We start from the raw sequence: 26,944 nt of genomic DNA, 5'->3' as shown, positions 1-26,944 counted from the left end.
TCAAGTTTTTGATGAGTATCTACATTTGATTCTAAAGTGTTCTGTGTTGTTCTTTTTTTAGGAGTGTTCTGTTTTGAGCAATGGCCTACACACACACACACACACACACACACACACACACACACACATATATATATGTAGGCCAACATTCAAAAGAGGGACTCCTTATATGGAGTTACATAGTGCGCCACTATGAATTATCAATTTTATTATAAATTCTGTTATAGAATACATATAAAACGTGATTCTAATATAAAATACTATAAAATAAATCTATTTTAAATAATTTAACACTTAAAATTTGATTAAAAAAAGTATATTTTTGAAACTGATTCTACAACAGAATAATTCTGGATGATTATTATTCTGTTATAGAATCATGTTGAGATATTGCATAATTTTAGATGATCTTTGGAATAAAAAAATTGTATAACTTCGTTTTCGGTTTAATAATCAAGATTTGCAATTATATTTCATAAAAATATAATAGAATATAAAGATTTGTATATATTTATAATGGTGTGCTACGTAACTCCATATAAGAGGGTATGCTATGGAGTGCTACCCTATATATGTATATGTATATGTATATATGCCAACAATCCAGAGAGGGATTCCTTATATGGAGTTACATAGTGCGCCACTATAAATCATCAATTTTATTATAAATTCTGTTATAAAGTACATATAAAATGTAATTCTAATATAGAATACTATAAAATATATCTATTTTAAGTAATTTAACACTTAAAATTTGATAGAAAAAAGTATATATTTTCGAAACTGATTCTACAACAGAATAATTCTGGATGATTATTATTTTGTTATAGAATCATGTTGAGATATTGCATAATTTTAGATGATCTTTGGAATAAAAAAAATTGTATAACTTCGTTTTCGGTTTAGTAATCAAAATTTACAATTATATTTCATAAAAAATATAATAGTTAATATATTATGTGTATATTTATAATGGTGTGCTACGTAACTCCATATAAGAGGGTATGCTATGGAGTGCTATCCTATATATATATATATATATATATATATATATATATATATATATATATATAAGATGGACACTACTTGTATGCGTATATTAAACCGGTTGAATACGAAAGCGACAATCATATGGATATCCTATACTACTTTATTTATAAATATTTGAATGACTAAAATCATAATCAAAACCTACTTGAAGAAAGAAAATAATATTTTTTGAATTTTTCCATTTCCACAACAAAATAAAGAAATTTGATTTTAGTATTTAAAAGTGACATATTAGATTTTAAGGAGGTTATTTATTAATTATTTTTAATCAAAAGTGTTCGAATATGTGACGGTGGATGATACATAGATATTTTATTCTGTACTTAGAATAAAATTCAATGTAGCTGGTCAATAGCTAGCATGCTTATGTAGTAACAGTTTATCAGACTCACCCATCAACGACTGATGTGGTACTGTAACAAAACTAGAGTACTTTAGCAATTGATAAGTTAATAATATGACTTTTAGATTAGCTGTTGATCTATCAATGGATGAGTAGATAGGGTGACATAATTGTAAATATCTGAAATCATGTAATCTATCCAAATGAAGTGAGGATCGATCGGTAATCAAGAAGCATCGATGGCTAAATAAACAAACTATCAATCGCTACATCAATTTCATCAATGGCTAATCAAGAGAGCTATCAATCGGTAATTCAAAGAACTATCAATGGCCGATCTATTTTAGCAATGACTACTAATTGACAGCTACAAGTCAAGTAAAGGACAAAAAGCACATGGGTTGATGTGAAAGGTGCTGCACCAGTTTTGGAAGCTAAACCAAAAGTAATTTAGTCAAATATTGAGATCCTCGGAGCCTACCATTTCTGGAAAAGCAACAAGAATTTCAAGCTGCCAAATATATTATCAAGTCCAAGAAATTCTACATTTGTAATAGCTAGAAAAAGTGTAGGAAAATACTTTTTGCAGACTATTCTTGTTTGTAGTAGTATATATTCACATTGTAATTTTTCATTTCAATGTATCCAAACACTTAGCTAAAGAGCAAAGCAGTATAGATAGCAAGCAAGAAATTGTAACCTTCTTATCTTCATTTTCTTTTGTAAGCAGTCAAGTATTTTACTTAGAAGGTTCTTAATATAAAAATCTCTCAGGTTGATCAAACAATCCATCTGAAAATTTTAAGATCCTTGTTCTTTTAATTTATGTTTTAGCTTTAAATATCTCTTGTGTTTAATTTCAAAAAAAAAATATCTCTTGTGTTTTGAATATAATCTGTTAAATAAAAATTAGTTGAAATTTTTTGTAGATAGTATTCAACCCCCTACAATCTAACTTATTGTTTGCATTGTCAAATAACAAAAAGTTTAAAAAAATAATTATAAAATTAAATATAAATAATAAATAAGCTTTCTAAAATCTGAATATATTATCTAATATAGTAGAATATACAACTTTTTTACTTGGTTGAGGTAATATTAATCAAAAATTATAAAATTCAATATTATTATTTTTAATTCTCAAACACATATCTATAAATATTTATTATAATTTTAAAATTTTATAATAAAATAATTACTTGTAAGGTACACGAAATGCTAAATCTGCTTCCAAACATTAATTATGATGTTTGGGAAAGTGGGTAGAATATGGAAAATGTGCCGAGGAATGTGCATCACACTTCCATAATGCTCAGTATCTTTAACAAAATTTAGTATATTTTAATATGTGACTTTCTATTTTCTAAAATAATAAATAAATATTTTTTTAATAGTTGGTCAAAAATTAGTCAATCTGACTTCTCAAAAAGCAAAAGGGACATGTAAATTGAGACGGATGAGTATTTTAACGGAAGGTAACGGAATTCAACGGAAGGGGTGCGTATCGTTCTTGAAATGTAAAGATGGATGGTGCGATTTGGGTTTCCAAAAGTACGGGTACAATATCGTTTTTGAACGTAAGTTAGGGGATCCGAATTGCAATTATATATATATAGTGACTTAACGGAGTGCACTGAGTTAACGGAAGTTAACGGCAGGGGGTGCATCTCGGTTTTGATAAGTAAAGATAAGGGGTGCGAGTTGAGTTTCTTAAAGTATAAGTACTCTATCGTTTTTGAACGATACTTAGAGGGTGCGATATGCAATTACCTCTAAAACTTTTGAGATATTGAAAGCAGAGTTAGTTACGAGAGAATATAAACAAGTCGAAGGAAATATCATAAGGAAACCTTCTCACATGTGACTAAGGGGCCGTTTGGGTGAGCTTAAAATAAGTGTTTTTTGCTTAAAATAAATAAGTGGAGTAGAAGTTAGAAGCAAGTTAAGACTTATAAGTGATTAAAGTGTTTGGTAAATAAGTAGAATCCCTGAAACAAAAGCTAGCATTCCTAGCTTTTTATAAGTACTTCTTGACTTTTTACACAAACGGTATAAAATAAGTGCTTCCAACTTATAAGCCTGGAAGCCGGCTTTTAAGCCGTTGTCAAACAGGCCCTAACTTTGCTACTACGAGGATAGGAATTTACTAGATATCAACGTCGTAGTTCACTTGGAACTCCAGAAGAAAATGTATATATTAAGGTTCTACAAAGATATAAAAAAGTCCCAACATATAGGTTTCTAAGTTAAAAATAGATCATATTTGGATTGAAGCAAGCATCAAAATCAAGGTGATGATAAATTGAACCGAAACAATTGTTTTCTCAAGCATAACTTTGAGTAGTGTCATGAAGATAATTCTACGTTTACGACGGAGGGGAATGCAGTTGTTGCATTATATTGTCATACGTTGATGACTTAATAATTAGTGATGAAGATGAAGAAAGCATATTACATATAGAACTTCATTTAGATGAAGCTTTTTTTTTTTTTAACGTGGGAACCCACAGCCGTTACCACGTGAATTCACGAGCTCACGTAACAAGCTCTGGTCTAGGAGGCATAATCACAAATTTCGCTTCCTTCAAAAGTCGAACCTGTGACTAAAAAGATAAAAGTCCCTCTAATTTAACCAGCTGAATCAACCCTTGCGGGCAGATGAAGTTTTAAGTATAAAAAATTTGGGAGGACTAAGATATTTCTTTGTCGAAATTGCAAGAAGAGATAGTGTTAAATAAAAAAAATGTAATAGATATTTTAATGGATGCTGGACTGGAACTCTGGAAGGATGCGATGCAATTAATTTCCCACTTCCAAATAGTGTATTAAGTAAACTCTCGTATTAACAAGATCCGTGTTAGTAGCTATTCAATCTCATTTTTTTCTATAGGGAACTATCCGATAGCTATCTCAGTTGGAGTATTACTCACACATGACACAACAATGTTCGCATGATACTGCCCGTTCACAATCATGACCAAACCCGCACAGATTTGTTTTTAAACTCCTTCAAAAGGTCTTTGTTAATAGAGTTCTTTTGATTGTTTCTATTTAAGACAAATATTTTTTTATGTGGGACTTGGTTGACGCTCGTTGACCCCATCACTATCTAGCCTTCAACTGCAGTTGAAGCATCCAAATTAATTTTTGCAACTCCTGCATGAGGAGAAAACCATTGAGAATTAATTACTTCCAGCCTTTGTTGGTTGAACACTTGAACTACACTGCCTTCATAGATTCGTTTGTGTAATTTCCAAACTCTGTCACTAATCTGTTAACGTTCTTGATAATGAAACCATCTGGTATTTGTTGGTTTTCAAAGATCAGTAGATTTCTGTGATTCCAAATAGACCAGACCAAGTAGAAACACCATGTAAGTTGCTCGACAGTCAATTCCTTCTTCCAGCCAACCAGCACTTCAACAAAATTGCTTGCATCCCCTATTTCTGCATCTTCTTTGTGTGGTGATTGGTTCTATATTGCGCGAACACTCGGGCAGTGTGTGTGCAGAACAGTCTCTAAGTTTAATCTACACGAAGGACAACTATCATCCTCAATCTTCTGTCGATGTTTCAGGACAACCCTGGTAGGAAGAGTAACAGAACAATTCTGCTTACTTTGATAATTTAAGCACCAGTAACATGGTCAGTATGGTAATTTAAAGATGTGAAAATTTATAATTTCTAAAATTTCGTAGTGGGTTTTTAAAAAAATGTAGAGTCTACTCTTTTTGTTATCCAAATGTTATCTTTTAAAGAGTATATCATGGTGCATTCAAATAAACCTAGATTCAAACAAATGGTAATAAAAAGGAACAAATTTAACCAAATACAGGATCAACAATGAAACAAAGAAGCAACTCCCTCCTAAAAAACTAAACAGAAATTTTACAACAAACAGGCAAGAAAATGGAGAGAATGTGATGCTGAAACTATATTTGTCAGCAATAATGCAAGATGTAAAATAGCATATGGCAGGCTAGTTAAAGTAAACAAGAATGGAGAATATCTTGGATCCGCCAAGAAATACCACCACAAGTGTATTTCATGCAATCGCATTAGTCTTCGATCACAGTGATATCTTCAATCAACCAAATTTACCGATTTATTTCTTTATAATGGACTTCTTGAGATAGGGGTAGAAACAAAAGGCATCAACCAGATGGTGTATACTACCAATATATTATGCACAGTGTGGGTTGAAGGCCAAGGCCTCCTGGTAAATCATGTCCTTTATCTGCTCTTCTCCTAGATGTGCCGTCTCAAATTCAAAAGAGAACGGTTTTGTGCAAACTGGTTCATCAGCTATATCATGTAATCTTGCCAAGTACGGATGTGCTAATGCTTCTTCGACTGCATCAAAAAAAAAATACCAGATATGTAAATCGCCACGTCTTTAAGTTTAATTAACACATGGGCAAGGTTTATCAAAAATGTATTATCAAATTCCTAAGAAAATGTGACCAGCAGAAGTTATTTTGGAAAATGATTGGACCACAAACTGCAATAGCCTCTCTAGTAGAATTTAGGATCGTGGTAATGTCTGACTCGTCAATCTTGCTTGCAGTTACTGCAGATTTACAAGTCAACTTCATTATAGTTAGGTTACTGCATTCTCTGGAGAGTCGCGGTAATTAAATTGCTTGTACAAAAGTCTCAAAACTAGAGGATCTAACTAGAGTTACAAAATTACATGCTAGTAAAGAGTCACTCGAGTCTTCAATATTCTTTTGTTCTTATCTTTTATCCCTGACTATAGATAGAAAGGTTATTGCTATAGAGAACACTAGTCTTTAGAAGATTTTGTAATGAACTCTGCACTATGCCTATATTCCTGTCTGCAAGCTTATCAATATTCATCCCCCTCCCCTCCCTCCGAACACACACACACAAATTCTGTAAAATCGATTCTTCTGAAATACAACAGAAATTCATAGGTTATAAATTAAGTTTTCAATTTATCACCAAACTGCTCAAGCTTTATTATATATGGGGGAAATGAATATTATGCATTGTTGCAGTGGAAAGGCAGAAACATGGAAAAGCATGCTTCAGAACATTTCTGAAAAGGGATCTCTACAACTGGAGTCAGATTCTCAAACCCCTATACTTTTAAATTAGAATCAGTTGTAAACAGTTTATGAACATAATATACTACATTCCTCTCATATGTAAGTTTTTCTGAGATATGTTTTTTTCTAAATAACAGATGTATCAAGATATTTGTTGCTGACACCTCATTCCCTATCCTATTACATAAACACCATTTGTATTACAGAAACCTTTTTGAGGCCCTCTTTATTATCTTGATTTATTAGGTTTTCCATAGTAAGCTTAGTGATGCTCTAGTTAACACGGTGACCAGATTCGTCTGAGTATGTTTTATCTAAGAGCAAGTCCAATAGGTGTGCTAAATCAAGTCTTAAATCCAAAAATAGGGAATATGGGATAAAATTGCACTCCAACACTATGCTAGTGATGTGCTAAATCACTAGCACAAGCCTCCCCTTCCCTATTTTTAGAATATGCTAGCCACTTCTAAACTATTTTTATCATTAAAATATTCATTTCTCTCTCTCCTTCACATCATTTCCCTCTCTTTTTTCCCTCTCTCCTCCACTATTTAATATTATTATAGTAATAGGGAATGGATATAGGGAATACTATTGGAGCTCATGTGCTAAATCTTGTGCTAAATCACTAAGACATATTATTTTATAATATTTTTAGGGAACCTCTTAGCATAGTGTTGGACTTGCTCTAACTTCTGGACAAGACTTTCACCGGAAAGACATTCCTCTGCCAGTGCTTCTCTTAATACTCCCTCTATGGTAAAGTCTAAGCAAGAATAACTGAATAATAAAACAAAGAATTTAAAATGATACAAAACACACTAGGTCTTACCAGTAATTCTTTTAGAGGGATCAAATGTAAGCATTTTATCAATAAGATCAATGGCCAAAGGATGGACTTGTGGATAAAGCTGCCGCAGCGACTGACGAGGGTGTCGAGGAAGCTGCATTATATATCTTTTTGCATCCTCATTTCGAACAAATCCAAGATCAGCTTCGGTTGGTGTGCCAAGAAGCTAAATTGTAAAAAATAATAATAATAATATTAATAAGATGTAAACAATTTAAGAAAATTGAAGTAAAGTAAGAACATATTAAAAGTGAAGTGAAACATATTAAAGTATCACTATATCAACCAAGTCAGCCAACCTCGGTCAACAATCGCATCTGATGCACATGATCTTTACCCGCAAACAAAGGTTTTCTGTTCATTAGCTCCATATATATGCAACCCACAGACCAAACATCTATAGCAGCAGAATAATCAGAAGAGTTCAATAGCAGCTCAGGTGCTCGATACCATCTAGTGACAACATATTCTGTCATGAACTCATCGTCTGTGTTATGACGAGCGAGACCAAAATCACAGATCTTCAGATCACAATTTGCATTCAACAACAGGTTGCTGGGCTTTAAGTCTCGATGAATGATGTTTGCAGAGTGAATATATTTTAGTCCTCGAAGCAGTTGATACAAGAAATACTGCAAAATAGGCAATTACCACAAACGAATGTGAGGAGTCATTATTTATTGATGAAATCGCTTCAAAAACAAAACCTTGTATACGTGTTACCTGACAGTGTTCCTCTGATAAACCTTGATTAGATCGAATGATTTGATGAAGATCAGTGTCCATTAGTTCCATACCAACATAAACATCAGTAAATTCCCTCCTTACAGGTGGAGGAATTACATCAGTTATTGCTATGACCTGCATTATCGATATATGATTCCAAAATTAGTCCTCCCATCAACACCGAAAGAACTTCATTCTGTCAAACAACATCGAGGGTTATGTGAGAATATTATATTAGTTGGTAAAAATTTTGGATGACCGCTTCATAGGGAGCTTTTTTTATCATGTCGAAACTCAAAAGTACAGCTCGTTGCAGATGGGTAGCCTTAACAGATTGTTGAAATATAAACTGATACATACTGGATTTTCCCAATTCAAGTACATCCAACCTGCAGACGTCAAAATTAGACTTTCTAATCTGTTTCAGTTCCTTTATGACAAAAATTCTTACTTCCTGTTCTCACAGTCTTGTATCAATTTATATCTAACCGAAAATTCAAAGGCTTGCCATTTTCATAGAAGTAACCAGATAAATTCAACTCTATTTATCCATTCTTCGCGTGTAACCAAATAAAAGTCCACATGTACAATTAATAAGTATCTGATCAAACTCAAACACAGTAGCAAAAAAGTCAACTATCTAAATTCACTTTACTTGATGGTAATCAACTCAATTAAAACTTAACTAAATCAAAATCAACAGAAACAAACACTAACATTTTCATGATCCAAGTGGCGAAGAAGCTTGATCTCCCTCAGAGTTCGCTTCGCATCCATGTAATTATCGAAAGCATTAGCAATCTTCTTAACCGCAACCATCTCATTCGTCTCCGTATTCAAAATCGAACTAATTCATAACCAATAAACACATCAAATACACAATAATCAGATCTCATATATCATTACAGTATAACAAAAGCTAAGATCAACACAACATATTATATTCATACCAGACGATTCCGTAAGCGCCACGGCCAATAGGCGTGATCGGAGGCCGGTACTTAGCGGTAACTTCGAACAAGTTTCCGAATATGTTGTACTGAATGAACTGGCCGCCGTGTGTCGGAGTCGCCGGAAAATCGGTGTATTGACCATCGCCACCGTTAGCCATTTCTCAACACTTCTCTCAACACCTTAACTTCACTTTAATATATAAGAGGATGTACAGATAGATTATGAAATATTATTGACTTGTTTAAAAAGTGCTTCTTATAGCTAATTTATATATAACCACGTACCGACTTCGAAAAATTGATTATAACTGTTTTTAGTCCCGACTGTTTCGAAATTTTGGTTCGATGATATATGCAGTCAATAAAGGAGTGTATGTAGCAGAGTTGATGCAAGTAGCGTGTATGTATAGATTATTATGTGTAAAGAGATGAATGGGGAGAAAGTGTGAGGGGAGTGGACTTTGAGAGCAACAGGAAAGGAAGGAGAAGTCGCGCCACAACGCGTTTGAGGGATCGGACGGTTGAGATAGGAGCCGCCTTAGATCTATGGATGTAATTTATTTTCAGTGGTCCTCTTGATAAAACTCGTTATGCATTTACTCCATTTCGTGGCAATGAATATTTGTTCCGATATGAATAAGTCAAAAGGAGGTTGAACATGATGTAAATGTGGATAAATTATATGCGATTACTTTTATATGTTCTTTGAATAATATTCCCTCGTCCTTTTTTAATTATCACAATTCTATTTTTATTGGTCAAATTGACTTATTTTTGGTTAAAGATTATAAGTCACTCTTTCATTATTTTAAAAAACTAAAAATTACATCTTAAATTAGATTAAAAGTTATATTTTGTGACATATTTTTATGTTTTACTTGATAAAATATTAATTAATTTCAGTCAAAGTTTGGTCAATTTGACCAACACAAACCCAAAGGTGACAACTAAAAAGAGACTGAGGGACTGACAAATAATAAGAAGGATGTTATGCTTATCTTATTTTATTCTTTAAAAGTAAAAATTTATTTTATAAAGACAAGAAATCATGTTCACAAAAATAAAGAAAAAATGTGGTTTTCCCTGCAAAGAAATATTCAACTTTTTAAAATAAATAAAATAGAACATTTTTTAATATTGTATTTGAAATTTGCGAAAATATTTATGCTTTAAGAAAGTAAACATATTATTTTGAACGATTATTTTTTGTCAAACATGCGCAATATAAGGTGTTATAGTCAAATTTAGTTCTACCCTTATTAGACTGGTTACGTATTTAGCTGGGCTTGATAGATATGAGATGGACTGATTTTTTTGTATTTTTGGATATATGAGGCGCACCCTCATATGCCATGGAAGGAGAGGCGTGACTCTTGGTGTTGTTTGACGAGATGAAAGTAGGCAAGAGGGATTTGACCTCATGTTGAGACATGAGGCGCGCCCTTGGAGTGTTAGTTGTGTGAACATATTGTATTTATTAATTGTTGTAAAAGACTCTCTTCCTGAGGGATACGATGATCACCTTTCCGGGGATATGAAGGCCTAGGTATCCTGGAGCCTATCCGATGTGATTTATAATCTTCAATCTATTCTGTCGAGTTGTCATCGTGCGGGGGCTTGAGGTGATCACCATTCTTATCAAAGGCCCTTCAGGGTAGTATGAAAAACGTTCACATTCTGGTGAGTTACCTCATCAGCGGATTGAGATGATCGTATGTCCCGATTGTCTAGGGGAGACCTTGCCCTGTATTCTCATGGATATCCTTATCAGGGGTTAAGGATGATCACGGCTCTACCGGAAGACTTCTTTCATGATCCGAAAAGTAATGGTTAGTATTATCTCCGATAGTTAGGGATAATGACGTATCTGTGATATATTTGGGTGAGGAATTAATTAGGTAGTTAGCTCAAGACTAATCCTTAGCAGAGTAGGACTCTTCTTACAGACATATTGGAACCTCTTTGACGAAAGAATTCTGAAGACATTAGAAGACTAGTGGATAAGTCACGCCCTTGGCTAAGGACTTATCTCCAAGAGACCTACTTCTAATCGAATCATGTGTCTTGATCTGCAAAAACTACGTATGGCTTGATCGCTGATAAATATAGGGGTACGTAGTCACGTTAGGGGGACACGAGTTGAGACTTGAGAGCACAAGGAGGCAACTCGAAACCCTAATTTCAGCCACTCTCAAACACAAACACACAACTACCACACTCCAGCAGCAAAACCACCGTCACAGATTTTGATTCCAATCTGTGACTCATAAGCTATAAGTTACTCATAAATCACTTCTATTTATATTATTATATTTTTAATAAATCATGAGTCATTAATAAGCCAAAATTACTCAAACAGATATTTGAAACTACCAGCTTATCACATTAACTCATTAAGAGCTCGGTCGACTGACCTTATGACTTAAGTGACTTATGTGATAAGCTGGGAGCTTCTGTTTGGATAATTTTGACTGATTAATGACTTATGACTTATGACTTATTAAAAATATATTAATAAAAATAAAAGTGATTTATGAATAACTTATGTCTTATATATTTTTTTTCTTTTTTTGTGAAAAAAATTAAGTCCCTAATAAAGTATCTCAAACCGTGGCCAGGAAAAGTATCTCAAACTAACTCCTGCCATTAAATCAATTTCTGGCTTACTTCCTAACTTTAACAGACTTCTGAATTATTACACATATAAATATTTTTCAGCTTAAAATCGAAAATGAATTTAAGCCCAAGTTTTAAACTTAGACAAATAGACTCTGAATCACATTAAGTCTTAGGAGCATCTCCACTTACACTTTAGGTTATCTTTTTTACAGCTAAGAATTAAGTGGCTTTCTAAAATAAACTGGCCACTCCAAAAACCCATTTCTACTTATAATTGGGTCTCATTGAATTTTTTTTATCTTTCTTTTTACAATACTCTAAAAATATGATCGTGCAGTTATGTTTAGTTGTTTTAATCTTAGGTCATTTAACAACATTAAGGAGTCATTTGTTAAATCTGAATCATAATTTATGAATAAATGAGAATTCTGGATGAATAATATTGTGAATGATTGAATTATAGTTCGTTTGTTAAATTTGAAATTGATTTTCAGGATGGCTAAATTTATTTAAATGAATAAAATTTCAAATTTATTGATTTTTTTAATAATAATATATTTCAATTGTTTAACAAAAATTTATAATATTTGAAACTTAATATATATATATATATATATATATTTATACGAGATTAATGATATATATGTACTAAATATATGTTAACTGATTAGAAGTTTGACCTAAAACATTTTATTTAACATTAAACTTGTTGTTATAAAAAATCAACTCATGTTGCTATATTGTGTATGACCGTGTGAATCATTGAGCGAAAAGTTGATGTATGACCGTGTGAACCACTGAGTGAAGGTTTGAAGGAGCTGTCCTCTGGGAGGGTTTTTTTGCTCGTCCAGATTTTGAAAGTGTAAAACAAAAATCATGAACGTTTGAAAAAAAATGGTCCAGATCATTTACTCTCATCCACCTGTTAACAAATGATCCTAAAAATTTATTGATTAAATTAATGTTAGAAATATAATTTAAATAACATGTCATATAATTAAAATCAATATATAATTAAAAGATTTAAAAAGGCTAGTAATACAATTTAAATAAATAACATATCATACGTTTAAAATCAACATAAAATTAAAAGATTAGAAAAGCTCATAATTAAATTGAAATACATAATTAAAAGACGTATTATATGAGGACAAATTATATTCGGTTGAGGTGAATGAATATGAAAATGAAAGAAATGAAATGAATTGCATATTATGTTGTGGATAAATGTACCTAAATTTCATTTCTTCTCCCATTTCATTTCTTACGCCCAATGTTAAATATCACACCTCTAATTTGAATGAATACTCTATTTCTTCCGATACTCATTTTCTTCCCATATTGCATAACAATTATGTACTCCATTTTTTTCAAAAACTATCAACCAACATCTACTATTTTCATTTATTTTTTGTCATTCCATCTCATTTTATTTCATTCTTCCAAACAAAACACAACATTTATATCTATTTATCTGCAGATTAAAGAACATTTTATGACGCTAGTATCCTGAATCATGGCTCCTCTTCCGTTCCTATATGTCTCCTGGTTCATATCGAATTTTAGAAGGGAGAACATAGAAGATTTTTGTAGATAATAGATAATCTAACTAATTCCTACACAACTGTAAGGTTTTTATTGCAGCGGATTCGGGTCGGAAATCTTAAATCCAGTTCACATCCATTCTAACAATTTGTCAGTTGGTTTAAACAAGCTACTTTATCATGAACAGTTGAACACTCTCATTCTCTAGACGAAGACAAAGTATAAAACATAACTAAACTAATTCGCAATCATCAAAAAAGATGCTGGGAACTTTTAAAGCAATTAGGCAAACTTAACTACTACTGTAATAATATGGTGACACCCAACAGGCAAATAACCACATAGTGCGGATTGCAGGATACTTGGGCTGTTTATAAAACCCAAGGTGAAAGAGTTCAATCGATTATTATGCGGGTAAAATGACAAAATGGGTAGCCTACAGCAACTCTTTCATCATAATGAACTACAACTTTGTAAACTAAAACATGACACTCATATTGAGAAAGCTGTCTTGTTCTCCAGAGCTTAAGCCTCAGCAAACCTGCGATGAACAAACCAAAAACGAATTAGGGTCGATACCATCATAAATAACACATTAGTAATTATTTAGTTTCATTCCACAGAAAATCAGGTGCAGATATAATTTATATTCAGGTTATTACCCAAGTTCAGAAAGCTTCATGTGAGATTCTGCATAGTCGGCAAAGAAGGCATCCTCATCCTGCAAAACAAAACACATTTAGTATACAATACCAAAAATATACCTCAGTTCAGAGTACGTTAGTAAAATGATTTGAAGATCAGGGACTAACAGCAGCATATTTGTCGACAAGGGGACGGAAGACAGGGTCTTCAAGAAGAGACTTGTCAGTTGGGAGTTGAAGAAGCCCTTCCTTCTCTCCGGTCAAGAGTTCCCTGTCAAAAAACAAACGTTTAGGATACAGGGCAACCCACTACATGAAAAAGAATACAAAGAAAGTGAAGACAGACTAAATGACTCACTTGAAGTAGGAGTTATCAAAGATGAGAGGATTGGTTGTCCAGGGTCCTTCAAACCCAGAACGCTCTTTATGAGCGCGTCCCTGAAGATAAAATATGAAAACAAAAAACATTAGGCTGCAAAAGTTGACATCCAGCATTATGATTAATATGCATAAGCCAGTATATACCAGGGTGTGGCCACCAGAGAGGGTAACGATATCCTTGTCACAAAGTCCCATTGTTTCAACAAACACATTTCTCAAATGATCATTTCCTGTAATACAAGATAAACAAAGGTTTTTAAATCACATTTCTCATGTGGTCGATTGACAAAGACAATCACAGTTCTCAAATGATCCATTAATGAATCATCACAATTTAATTCAATTTCAAAAGAATGGAAGTCTTACTAACCCAAAGTAGCATTAGGCAAGCGGCCTTCCTGTGGTGGCTCCTCTTTGTCCTGTTGGCACAAATGCGTTAATTGAAAAACAAATCACATGTAACAATGTACAAAAAATTGGCCTATGCCAGATATAGACAACCTTTGTACTCTATAAGATTTTTAAAAACTGATTCAAATTAAGACAAGAAACAAAAGGCAACACTGACATATTGTTTCTCCGTCTTTGTCTGGTTATATGTACATATATGTGCATAACTAAATAAAACATAACCTTTTTAAAATTTTGCAAAACAGACACACACTGTAGAATTTCAGATCCTTAGTATGTCAAAAACTCTAATCAAGTCTTTATAAAACCACAACACAAGATAAACAACTAACCGGCCTTCCTGGGTGGAACGGAACATCAGGACCTCCAGTAATTTCGACAGCAACAACTCCAGCCAACTACATTCCACACAAGAACAGAGTGCCATAACATCAAATTCAAATTTCAATAAAATCAGATATGAACTTAACAAACACCAACAGACATTGCAAACAAATAACCGCAACCGAAAAGCCGAACACACCTGATACAAATCACCATAAGAGATGATGGGGAACTGCTCCTTGAAAGGCTCCAACAGCCTAACAGCAATATCAAGTCCATTGTTGGCAGCATGAGACTGCTCAAGTTTCTTCCTCATTGTTCCGAAAGGCCCCCCAGTCTTGGTCTTAACATCATAAGTACCAGCTGAGTGCCACCTACAGATCAACAAAAGTAGAATCATATACTCCCTCCGTCCCAACCATTACAGTTTTTTCCGAGGCTTGACGGTTTTATAATTTATTTATCAGAAACTTTATAATTTATAAAACAATATTTTATACAAACGTTGTATAAAAAATCAGGACTGATAATTTCTATAAAAAAAATACTGCAAGAAATATTTATCAACAAAAAAAAATCGAGAAATTAAAGGGGAATTGACATACGCAAGACGAAGCATAAGAGGAGCACAATTCTTCTCAGCGATGAATCCTCTAAGCTTCCTCCTGCATTTGTCGACAGCAACCTTGTACTCCTCGCTCACTGTTGGGTAGCACTTTCCCATGGCTACATTACCACAGTTGAATCAAACAAACGTTAGTGTAATAAATTTAATCATTTATCCAGATTAAAAATATAAATACAATAGAATACAACAAAATCTCCGATTTATCGAGATTCGAAATATATGGTCGATGGTAAACAGAATACAGTTCAGCACACATAAATCTCAATAATATTTTTAGAAACGGAAAAAATTATTCATTTTTCGAGATTATTTCGACTTGGAGAAGCACAGAACGGCAAAACACACGGAAAGATATAAGAAACGGAATCGGTGCAGACAAAATAAAAAGATCGAGAGAAATGTTTACCTGAAAATAGATGTGTATGAAATGATACAGAGAGATATTCGGAGTGAATTCAGACACGAGGAGACCACAAGCCGAGATTGTAGTGAAATATATAGGACGAGGGTTTATGAAAAATAGAGAAACTTCTAGTAGGCTAATCTTGATCGTTGGATAGGAAACGATCGGACGGCTGAAAATTCATTCAAATTCGGTAGCTAACCTCCAGATTGTTAGAAAAAAGGGGATTCGATTTTGTGAGCACCAATATTACGTGGAAAATGATGGTTGGATTGTTGACAAAAATTATGGAATTTATGATCCGCCTGCCTCTTTGTTAAATTACAATGCTACCCTTTTTAGTTTTGATGTTTTTTAACCAGAACTTCTAACGATGGAAACCACAAAGGGTAATGTTGTCAATTAAGGTGTGAACATGTCAAGAAAGAGAAGATGCCATTCGAAAGTGGCATATAATCCGCCAGCGATACCACCTAAATTATTAAATTGGAAATTTGAGATCCTAAAAAGCGCAAACATGATATACAACGCACACAACATCGGACTCCGTGACATAATTTCGATTCATATGGCCGAAACTGAATCAAATTCATGTTTTTGGGCTGATGACGATGTACAGCTGAATTAAAAACTGCCACGAGATATTGACTTTTTATTTCTTTTTAATTTTTTCTGTTGTCATTTCAGCTCACCTCAATTTTCTATGAATTCTTTTCGCTGCTTTCACCTCATTTTTTATGTCGATTTTCACAGCTTTCAAGCATAAAATCAGAAACTTGGGAAAAACATTATGAAATTGTAAAGAAGAAATTTGGGACGACTGAACTTGCAGTATTTACCTTACATATAAATTTCAATTTCTAACTCTCAGCAAAGAAAAAGTCTGAGGAACAGATCATGTCCAAAACATATGAATTGCAGAGTATACGAAATGTCAATATATTTTTTTTTTGACGTAGGAATCCGCAGGCGCTACTCTTTGGCAGTGGCGGAGCCAGGAATAAAAATCAGGGAGGGCCAAAATAAACTATAATTTTTTTTCCCAACTAAAAGTGGAAAATGCAAAAAAAAAAAAAAAATCCATAAAGAACATAATTCATTACAATTGCTTGTTTACAGTGCTCCCCTGCGAGATTTCATATTCTGGAATCTTTGAAGTACATCTTCAGTCTTCACGCTTAAGAAAATGTCTCGCTCAATATATGCTACCAAGAGATCATTTAACCATTCATCCCCAATCCTATTACGAAGCCGAGTCTTGACAATATTCATAGCAGAAAATGCTCTTTCCACTCCAGCTGTTGCGATCGGTAAAAGTAGAGACAATTTGATAAGTAAACAAACCAAAGGATGAATCAAATGTTTTCTTGTCTCAACCATTTTTCTATCAAGTTCCGCAATTCCATCAAGACCCACAAATCTTTCATCATGTGTGACATCTTGAAAGTAGGTAGGAAGTGTCCATTCAAGTTCCATAATATGAACGGGTGAGAATTCAGACGGATACAATCTTGCAAAATTTACCAATCTCTCCTTGTCAAATGCAGAAAATGAGTTTTGAGGATCAAGACATGACATACCGAAAAGTAATTCAGTACCAATTTCATCAAACCGGTCATTTAACTCTTGAACTTGTCTTTCCAAAATATCTATGAACATGTCATTGCGGTAGTGGTGTAGATTTGTTAACACCTCGGACTTGCGTAAAACTCGTCTAGGATCAACAAAACTTGAGCTCATATCAACAACAACAACATTGTGACTCTCACAAAACGAAGTAACCTCTTGTAAAAAAGATTCCCATCCATCTGTTCTCAAGATCTTAACATGTTTTTTGTCACATTAACAAGATTCATCGCATTAACAATGTCTTGATCCTTTTTTTGTAAAGCACGTGACAATCCATCACTAAATCCCATTATATTTTTCATAAGATGTAATAGAAAAATGAAGTCAAATTTATTCATGGTTGACAACATTAGTTCAGCGTTACCTCGAAGATCATGATCATCTGTGTGCTCAACAATATGCTCCAATACACTTATAGCTGGATTGAATAATCTGATCAAGCTCAATAATGTAGTATAATACGAACCCCATCGTGTATCCCCAGCACGCTTTAAAGTTAATTCTTGATTCAGTCCCTTTCCACTGGACATCTGACCACTACAAATACCTTCAATCACTTCAGTAGTTTGTTTATCACGAAGCAAGTCTTGGCGTTTACATGATCCAGCAACAACACTTGTAATGGTATTAAGTTGTGTAAAAAACATTGATATCTTCCGATGTTTTCTCACTCTACCAACAAGTGCTAGCTGTAGTTGGTGAGCAAAGTAATGCACATAAAATGCACAAGGATTGTCTTTCAAAATCAAACTCTTCAAACCAGTAAACTTTCCTTGCATATTACTAGCTCCATCGTATCCTTGTCCACGTATCTTTGCTACACTCAGTTGATGCTTCTGCAGCAGCTCCTCAACACCAAATTTAAGAGACAAAGAAGTAGTATCACCAACATGGACAACTCCAAGAAAACGTTCCACTATGCATCCATTCTTATTAACATAACGCAAGAGAATAACCATTTGTTCCTTAACAGAAATATCACGTGATTCATCCACTAGAATAGAAAATAAGTCATCTCCAAGTTCACTGAGAATAATCTTAGTAGTCTCAACAGCCATTGCATTTACCACATCCTTCTAAATATCAGGAGAAGTTAGCTTGTTATTATCAGGAGCTTTATCTAAAACAACCCTTTTGATTTCTTGATTATGATCAGCAAGGAATTGTAAAAATGTGAGAAAATTACCCTTCTTGTTAGACTCCTCGGACTCATCATGTCCCCGAAATGCCAATGCTTGACTCAAACATAACCGAACAACGTCAATTATTGCAACCAAACGAGTGCGGTAATCAAGTCGACTTTGAGTACTCTGATTTGATAGTGCAAGTTCTATATGTTGATTTTGATGCATCAAATCTTGGCAAGCTTTAACACACTTTTTGTGAATACTATTTGGATCCTCCCCAACATGTTCTCTGAATTTTTTCAACGCCTCCTTCCAATTAGTAAACCCCTGAATGACAAACACATCACCACCACTCTGGCCTCCACGCTCGGGTTTGAAAAGATAACAGAATAGACAATAAACTGAATCCTCAGAAACACTGTACTCTAGCCAACTAGGATGTTCTTTGTACCAATTTAAAACAAATCTTCGCTTTTTAGTCCCAAACATTCTCCAATGAAAAATCTTATTCGGTTGGCAAGGCCCCTTCTGCAAATAAAACCTTCTGACCTTCTCTCTGTCATTAACATGGAAGTCAGAAATATTTTTCCTCTTTGCGGGATCAATCGGCAACTCATCAACATTCAACTCCTCACGATTTTGTTGGCGGTTATGAACACTGGGTTCACTCACATTTTCGGATTGAACTGAAGGAATTTCATTATAATATCTCTTCATAGCTGTCACAAATATATTAATAACACCCAATTAATCAACTAATTGTTATTTGCTATTATGAATTAAAATTAAAAAACTTCCTGATTAAACATCCCAATTCACAAATCACAACATTATAAATCAAAAATAATTAACTTTCTAAAATTTAATTACAAATACACAAATAAATACAAGTATGAAATTACCTGAATACGTAAATACTCTGTTCCGTTGCTTTTTACCGGGTCTGTTACTCTGTTTAATTACTAGCCTGGGTATTGATTTTTTTAATATTTCACTTTGCTGTTGCTCTGAGTCTCGCGCCTGCTTTACAAAATCAAGTGTAGGTTTTGACGTTTTGTTGTTTGCTTTATCTGGTTGGGCTTTGTGGACTTATACGGGCTGGCCTTTCAAAACTAAAAAAAAAATTGAAATTTTTTTTTGGTCCAATTCCAGGGAGGGCCTGGACCTACCCTAGCCTTAATGTCCCTCCGCCCCTGCTCTTTGGATACGTACTGGGTAAACTCACGAGCTCACGTAATAGCCTGCAAACCACGTGAACCAAAGTAAACCACCACTTAAGCGACAGGCTCTGATCCAGAAGACATAATCACAAATATCGCTCCCTTCGGGAGTCGAACCTGTGACCAAGAGGATAAAATCAGTTTTACTATCTCCTGCTTCCTCATTGCTCTCGTTTTTTAGACTTGTCTAAATTCAATTATTAGACTAATAATATATGAAAGTCAATAAATTATAGTTGATTTTTAATTTTATAGAGCTAAAATATCATAGATTTTAGAATTTTAAATACAATCCTTCAAAATCTCGTGATTGTATATAATTTTTTAAAGAAATAAATATACTAAAATATCTGATGGATTCCATTATTATCTGGAAATTCATTAATTTCCTATACTATTACATTTTAATGATATTTCAATAAATTTAAATAAATATTACTAAATTTTAAAACATAATTTAAAGTTTTGATTAAATATCATCAAAAATATTAAAATCATGATGAAATAAATTAAGTTATACTTGTTTGCCTAAAATCCGCAGGCCCATAATCATATATGGATCACCAAGATGGGTCCATCCACCTCAATTAATAAAGATTATCTGATATCCAACCTAATATAAGAATTGAACCAAGTCTTTTGACTCATTATTCTGCTAGACCATTCAACAAAGGAGCCTTCACTACTTAAAAGATTTATCAAGACTGAAGGCCCTAGGGGTCATCACCCTAGGGGTCATCCTCTAGGAGTCGCTGTACTTTGGTCTCGTCATATTGGGGTTGCTATAATCAGGATTGTTATATAACCATGGGGGTTGATTTGGATTGGGGCCGACTGATAGGTTTCACAAACATCTACTAGAAAGAGATGAGGTGGCGACGAGGCACCGAGTTTCACAAGGGTAGAGGAGACTATTCCCCCGTTCTCAGTAAAGTTGAATCTATAACATCTTTGATGGGGTCACGGAAGAATGAGACTATCTGCCAGATCGGCCAGATCTTGTTCGGTTTGGAAAGTTGAGATGTTTTTGTCAGCCAAAAGTTTAGGAGATTGCGACATAGAAGGGAACGAGGCGTCATCTTGGAGCACCCCTATTTGAATAGGCCCCTCCAGCTTGGGTAGAGGTGCACAAATAGCCTGGCAGGCCAGGCTTTATCCAGATATGAAAATGTCTAGGCCTTTTGTCAAAAGTCCGGGCCAGGCTTTACTAACAACCTAGCCAGGACAGGTCAATCCTGTCAACAAATAAAAAGATCTGTTTAAGACATGCAGGCAGATCAGACCAGACCGAGTTTATCTAGGCCTGGTCAAACATTTATAATGTTTTTCTTTTTACTCATCAACTCTACCGCTCATCAACTCTACTGGAACTAACAAATAAAAGTGAGAATATCTGGAAAATTTTCATTACAAGTTTACAACTGATTAAAATTAAAACTTGCAAATTACAATCTGAAATATAAAATGCACTTAAAAATTTAAGAAAAGGTCATAAGCTTCAACCTGCCTTCGCCCTTCAGTGGTCATAGACTTTGTGTGACAATGACTTGATCATTGATGTACTAGGTGTATTGATCTGTTCAATTGACAGTGAATGTGCATATGTAATATTATAAAAGCATTATGGTGAAACATGTGAGTTTCGAGTTACATTTTATAAGAATTTTCACAAAAGCCGACTTACAATATTTACTACTAGTCGGAATCTGATAGGTTCCATTATTTTGCATATTTTAATGCCTATTTATTGTTTGTTTTCGTATTTTTATTAGTTAATTGTTTTATTTTCAGGAATTTAAAAAAACATCAAGAAATCAAGAGAAAAAAGAACAAAAAGGTGCAAAAAAAGAAAAGGAGAGGGAAAAAAGAAGAAGAAAGAAGGAAAAAAAAATGAAGACACAAAGACCCTTCTACCCCTAAAACCCTAATCTAGGTCTATATAAACATTCTTTTCTCTCATTAGCCACCAACTTAGTCTTTACCCTAGTTTTTACCTAGTTGTTGGTAGCCTCCTTTATCATTTTCTACCTCTAGCATAACTTTCTCTTTCTAGTTGTAATCTCTCAAATATTATAAACACCTTCAATTTGATATAAGTCCAAGTTTAGTTTGTTATCTCTTGCATCCTTACCTTGTTGAAGATTATGGGTATGATCAACTTTCTTTTCAATAAGTGGATAAAGTGGCATTTATGCCAACCACCTGTGGGTTGAAAGCTTTTGTTTTATGTTTTAAATCTCAATATTATTAGTGGGTTCAATATTTAGTTGATTTAGATTTTGATTTTGGTTTGGAGTTTGATGGAGTTTTGTTAGAAACATGGTAGATAAGCTAGTTTTGAAGTTTTGTCTGATTTGGAGTTAGTTTGGTATGATTTGGTGATGTCCTTGTTCTTGATTTTGGTATTTTTGGGGACTTTTTGGTATAAATTTTAGTTTATGATTTTGAATTGAGGTTAGTGGGTTTATGTTGGAAATATTATGTTTAGGATGAATTTGAAATTTGGTGTAGTTTGGAGTTGATATGGTTTGATTTGAGTCTTGTTTTGGTCAAAAATAAGTAGTTTGGGGGCTATTTAATGTAGAAATTGGTGTTGAATTTGGTTTAGAGGTTAGTGAAGTTTTATTTGTTATATTTGGAATGGCTTTATTTTCCGGTCAAACCAATTTTAGGGCGAGATTTAAACATAAACCAATCACCAGAATCTATGGAGGTGCCTGGAATAGCTTAAATCTCGCCGGAAAATTGATTTGATCGGAAAATAAAGCCATTCCAAATATAACAAATAAAACTTCACTAACCTCTAAACCAAATTCTACACTAAATAGCACCGAAACTATTTATTGTTGACAAAAAAAGGACTCAAATCAAACCATATCAACTCCAAACTACACCAAATTTCAAACCTAACCTAAACATAATATTTCCAATATAAACCCACTAACCTCAATTCAAAATCATAAACTAATATTTATACCAAAAAGCCCCCAAAAATACCAAAATCAAGAACAAGGACATCATCAAATCATACCAAACTAACTCCAAATCAAACAAAACTTCAAAATTAACTTATCTACCATGATTCTAACAAAAACCCCATCAAACTACAAACCAAAATCAAAATCTAAATCAACTAAATATTGAACCCACTAATAATATTGAGATATTGAGATTTAAAACATAAAACAAAGGCTTTCAACCCACAAGTGGTTGGCATAAATGCCACTTTATCCACTCGTTGAAAAGAAAGTTGATCATATCCATAATCTTCAACAAGGTAAGGATGCAAGAGATAAGAAACTAAACTTGAAATTATATTAGAAAGTGTTAACAATATTTGAAAGATTAAAATTTGAAAGAAAAAGCTATGCTAGATGTAGAAAATGATAAATGAGGCTACTAACAACTAGGTAAAAACTAGGGTAAAGACTAAGTTGGTGGCTAATGAGAGAAAAAGATGTTTATATAGGCCTAGATTAGGGTTTTAGGGGTAGAAGGGTCTTTGTGTCTTCATTTCTTTTCCTTCTTTCTTCTTCTTTTTTCCCTCTTTTTTTTTTCTTGCACCTCTTTGTTCCTTTTTCTCTTGATTTTTTTTTTTTTTAAATTCCTGAAAATAAAACAATTAACTAATAAAAAAACGAAAACAAACAATAAATAGGCATTAAAATATGCAAAATAATGGACCTATCAGAATCATTTAATGTTAATCTATTATTTATATAAAAAAGTTCATTTTTTATGTATCTATGTTATCGTGTCGAGTACGAGTCGAAAATGAGTCGAGTCGACTCGGACAACTAAAAAGCTCGGTTCGACTGGTTAAACCTATCGAACAATTTTGTTTGTTCGAACTCGAGCTCGTTAACGAGTTTAGCCAGATTTTTACCGAGTTGAGTCGAGTTGACCTAACGATCAGCTCGGTCATTTTACAACCCTATCTATACATTAACAAGACTAAGTCAATTTGACAATCTTGAGATCGTTTGTTTGTTTCATGATTTTGTACTTACTCAAAATTTGTAGGAAGTTTGTAATTAATTTGTAAGATAATTATTGGGATATTTTTCTTTTCATAATTCGCCATCTATAATAAAGGCATACATAAAAGAAGATCATGAAGATGCCCTGATAGTATTAAAAAATAAAGCTACAATAAAGTGTTGTGAACCTAAATAAAACCTCAGTATGATATAAATAGCTCAGTTTTATCACTTATCAACAAGTTAAGTGGTCTACTGATAGCTTCTCCCGAAAACTCGAGTTGTCAACAAAAGAGTTATCCTACACTTAACAGTTATCTCAAATTGTAGGAAACTAGACAATACTATAGAGTGCTTCTATATTGTAAATGCAAAAATACTATGTAGGAAGCTATATTCTAAACTTAGAAACAACTTGCTGGATAGTCAAGTGTTTAATAACTCAAAAATATCTAAGGAATGTTTAATGTGTGACAAGTCTACATTGTTACCGCCAACACTTGACAAATACGAGGCTTCACAAGGATCCATACTATGGTGAACTCAAAGTTATTGACAAGTCAAGCACTATGCCACATGGTGGAGTTATTGACAACTCATTTGCATACAGCGAAGTCAAGCCCTCGACATAAGTACTTAGTGGAATATTCAAATATTGTGAAGAAATTTTCTCTGAGATTTACTTTCTCTAAGAATATAGGTGGCAAGCTTGCAATTGAAACTTGGAATTTACTAGAAATGAATGAATAGGATGAAAAGAAGGGCAAGACAAAAGACAATCAATACTTTGTAGTCCAAGCTACTGGTTACTAATTTCACCGATGTGCTAAATTTCTGATTAGCTTGTTTAGGCAATTTTGTAAAGAGCATGTAGCTAGTCTATAAAGTCATGACTCTTATTTCATTCTTGTATCACTTAGAATTCAAAATATAATCTTGTAAGTTTCAAATTCGCGAATAAGATCTTCTTCACAAAGAACCTAGATTGTAACAAAATACAAAACTAATAATACATTAGTCTAAAGCTAATTGTGTTTGTATTTTTCTTTATATATGCAAATAATTTTAATTGCTACAATTGTTTTCTAAAAATGCCTTCACTCTCCATAAAGTTTGTGTTTACAGAATAATTTAAGACAATGTTAAAATTTGTCAAGAACGCACATTCACCCCCACACTCTCCACATGTGTGATTCTCATTTCTAACAGGGAAGGATTGTAGGGTTCGAGAATGGACACTGAGATGAGCCTACATGGCATAGCAGCGACACACACTAAGATATATAATATAATGTATTATTACTTATTATCTTACGAATATTCTATGCGTTATTTTATTACACAACTATAACTAAGATTTTTCAGTGAAGTAAAAAATACTAAAGATTTAATAATTATATTTAAATTAGAATAAAAATATAATTAGGAATTTTATAATAAGAATCACATTCTTTTTACAAAATCTCCTTTTATTTGATTTAAAACATAAAAATAATTAAAATACATATATTACTTACAAAACCCGCTTTTGTTCTCCTAGTTTGGTCAGAAAATAAAAAGATTATTATACATATTTTACTTACGAAACTCCACTTCTATTTTAGAACATTGAAACTATAAATTATATTATATATTTTAGTATATGTATATATCTTTTATTATTTTATAATTTTAATCGTTTATAGAACAATAATATTATAATATCTAATTGTTCATATTGGTTTGGTATAGACACATGATTGCGAAAATCGGGAATCAAAATTAATCGATTGACCAGCCTATCTGAGATTTTTTCGATAAATAAATATTTTTTGATTAAATCATAATATAATTAATATAATATTTTTAAAAATTAATCAGAAATTTTTTAATGAATTAGAAATCTTTAAAGCAATGTGTTTAGTACAAACTACAAAGTACAAACCTTCATGCTGAATCGACCCGAAAATTTGGACTCACATTTGTGATCGAGTCTTAAAAATTTAAGTCTGAGCCCGATAACCATTTTGAGTTGAGTAAGGTTGGTGGATCTCGCCTCAGATTCCAGGCCCAAATCACAGAGTTCCAGTGAGGGCGACAAAAGCGGAGCAGGAGAGTTGCATTTTCGTAAATATTACTCCTCCATCCCGCCGGATTCGGATTGTTTACGTACGCTGTTTACACGCATTTTGAGCCTCTTGTAAAATATAGTTATATAACATATTTTTAATTTTTTTTTAATAAAAATTTAAATACCAAACTTTTTTCAAATTTTTCTTTTAAAAAAATATAGCGTTAGTATACTTTATAAGAGGGAATTTGGTGGGACGAAAGGAGCAGTACTAATCCCAATTCTAGGGGTGTACACGGGTTGGCGAAACCGACCAACCCGATTCAAACCGATCATATTTCGGCCGATTCAATCCGAAATTTTTTAACCCGATTAGTAATTAGATTGAAATAGTATTAACCCGATTTAATTGGGTTGGACATGGGTTTTGGGTTTTATAAACCGATCCAACTCAACCCGATTGAAAAATATGGGAATATATTGAATTTATCCATCTCATCACATATTGGCATAATCCAATTAGTTTTATTGTATTTGTGTGCCCTAAATTTAATATATTAATTTTTGTTTGCTATTTAAATATATATGAGAATAAATTTATGTGGGAGAATATGAGATTAAATTTATGAATATATTTGTTTATTATTTGTTACTACTTATTTTTTTAACTAAATTCAATTTTATGTCTTTGACAAGATTGTTAAAGTAATTTTTAGTACAAAAAATTTGATGTTGAAGACCTATTCGACACCGACGATTATAACCAAACCAATCCGAACCGATCCAAACCGAAGTACTGCAAATTGGTTTGGGTTACAAATTTATACAGTTCGAGCTGGGTTGAAATTTTGAAAACCCGATTTAATTGGATTGGATCGATAAATTCCGCTACCCCGTCCAACCGAACCGTGTACAGGCTACCCGATTCCCAGCCCCAGGCCAATACAAAACTCAAACACTGTGTATTTTTTAATTTAAATACCAAGCGAA

At 33.1% G+C, this 26,944-nt stretch overlaps 3 protein-coding genes across 4 annotated transcripts; all 3 read right to left on the bottom strand.

The window, feature by feature from the left end:
- Positions 1-5,192: 5,192 nt before the first annotated feature.
- Positions 5,193-9,508, bottom strand: LOC108218772 (mitogen-activated protein kinase 3). Of its 2 annotated transcripts, XM_017391869.2 has the most exons (7): positions 9,279-9,427; positions 8,991-9,173; positions 8,758-8,887; positions 8,038-8,175; positions 7,614-7,946; positions 7,297-7,480; positions 5,193-5,745 (listed from the first exon to the last, which is right to left on the bottom strand). In XM_017391869.2, exons 2-7 carry the CDS (start codon positions 9,149-9,151, stop codon positions 5,576-5,578), a joined length of 1,116 nt encoding a protein of 371 aa, XP_017247358.1. In that variant the 5' UTR covers positions 9,152-9,173; positions 9,279-9,427; the 3' UTR covers positions 5,193-5,575. The 2 variants fall into 2 exon arrangements, with proteins under 2 accessions (XP_017247358.1, XP_017247357.1); XM_017391868.2 differs by having other exon boundaries at positions 8,991-9,508.
- Positions 9,509-13,439: 3,931 nt separating this feature from the next.
- LOC108215779 (L-ascorbate peroxidase, cytosolic) lies at positions 13,440-16,091 on the bottom strand. The gene is made up of 10 exons (XM_017388349.2): positions 15,952-16,091; positions 15,523-15,643; positions 15,117-15,291; positions 14,926-14,991; positions 14,553-14,601; positions 14,327-14,412; positions 14,160-14,239; positions 13,970-14,072; positions 13,820-13,878; positions 13,440-13,698 (listed from the first exon to the last, which is right to left on the bottom strand). The coding sequence occupies exons 2-10, from the start codon at positions 15,639-15,641 to the stop codon at positions 13,683-13,685; spliced, it is 753 nt and encodes a 250-aa protein (XP_017243838.1). The 5' UTR covers positions 15,642-15,643; positions 15,952-16,091; the 3' UTR covers positions 13,440-13,682.
- A 970-nt stretch (positions 16,092-17,061) lies between these two features.
- LOC108217095 (uncharacterized) lies at positions 17,062-18,635 on the bottom strand. Its single transcript, XM_017389946.2, has 2 exons — positions 17,942-18,635; positions 17,062-17,756 (listed from the first exon to the last, which is right to left on the bottom strand). The coding sequence occupies exons 1-2, from the start codon at positions 18,633-18,635 to the stop codon at positions 17,062-17,064; spliced, it is 1,389 nt and encodes a 462-aa protein (XP_017245435.2).
- Positions 18,636-26,944: the final 8,309 nt, after the last annotated feature.

Source organism: Daucus carota, chromosome 4 (assembly GCF_001625215.2).
Source record: "Daucus carota subsp. sativus chromosome 4, DH1 v3.0, whole genome shotgun sequence".
Taxonomy (NCBI): Eukaryota; Viridiplantae; Streptophyta; class Magnoliopsida; order Apiales; family Apiaceae; genus Daucus; species Daucus carota.
The sequence above is the reverse complement of the archived record's forward strand: the minus strand, read 5'-3'. Positions and strand labels throughout refer to the sequence as shown.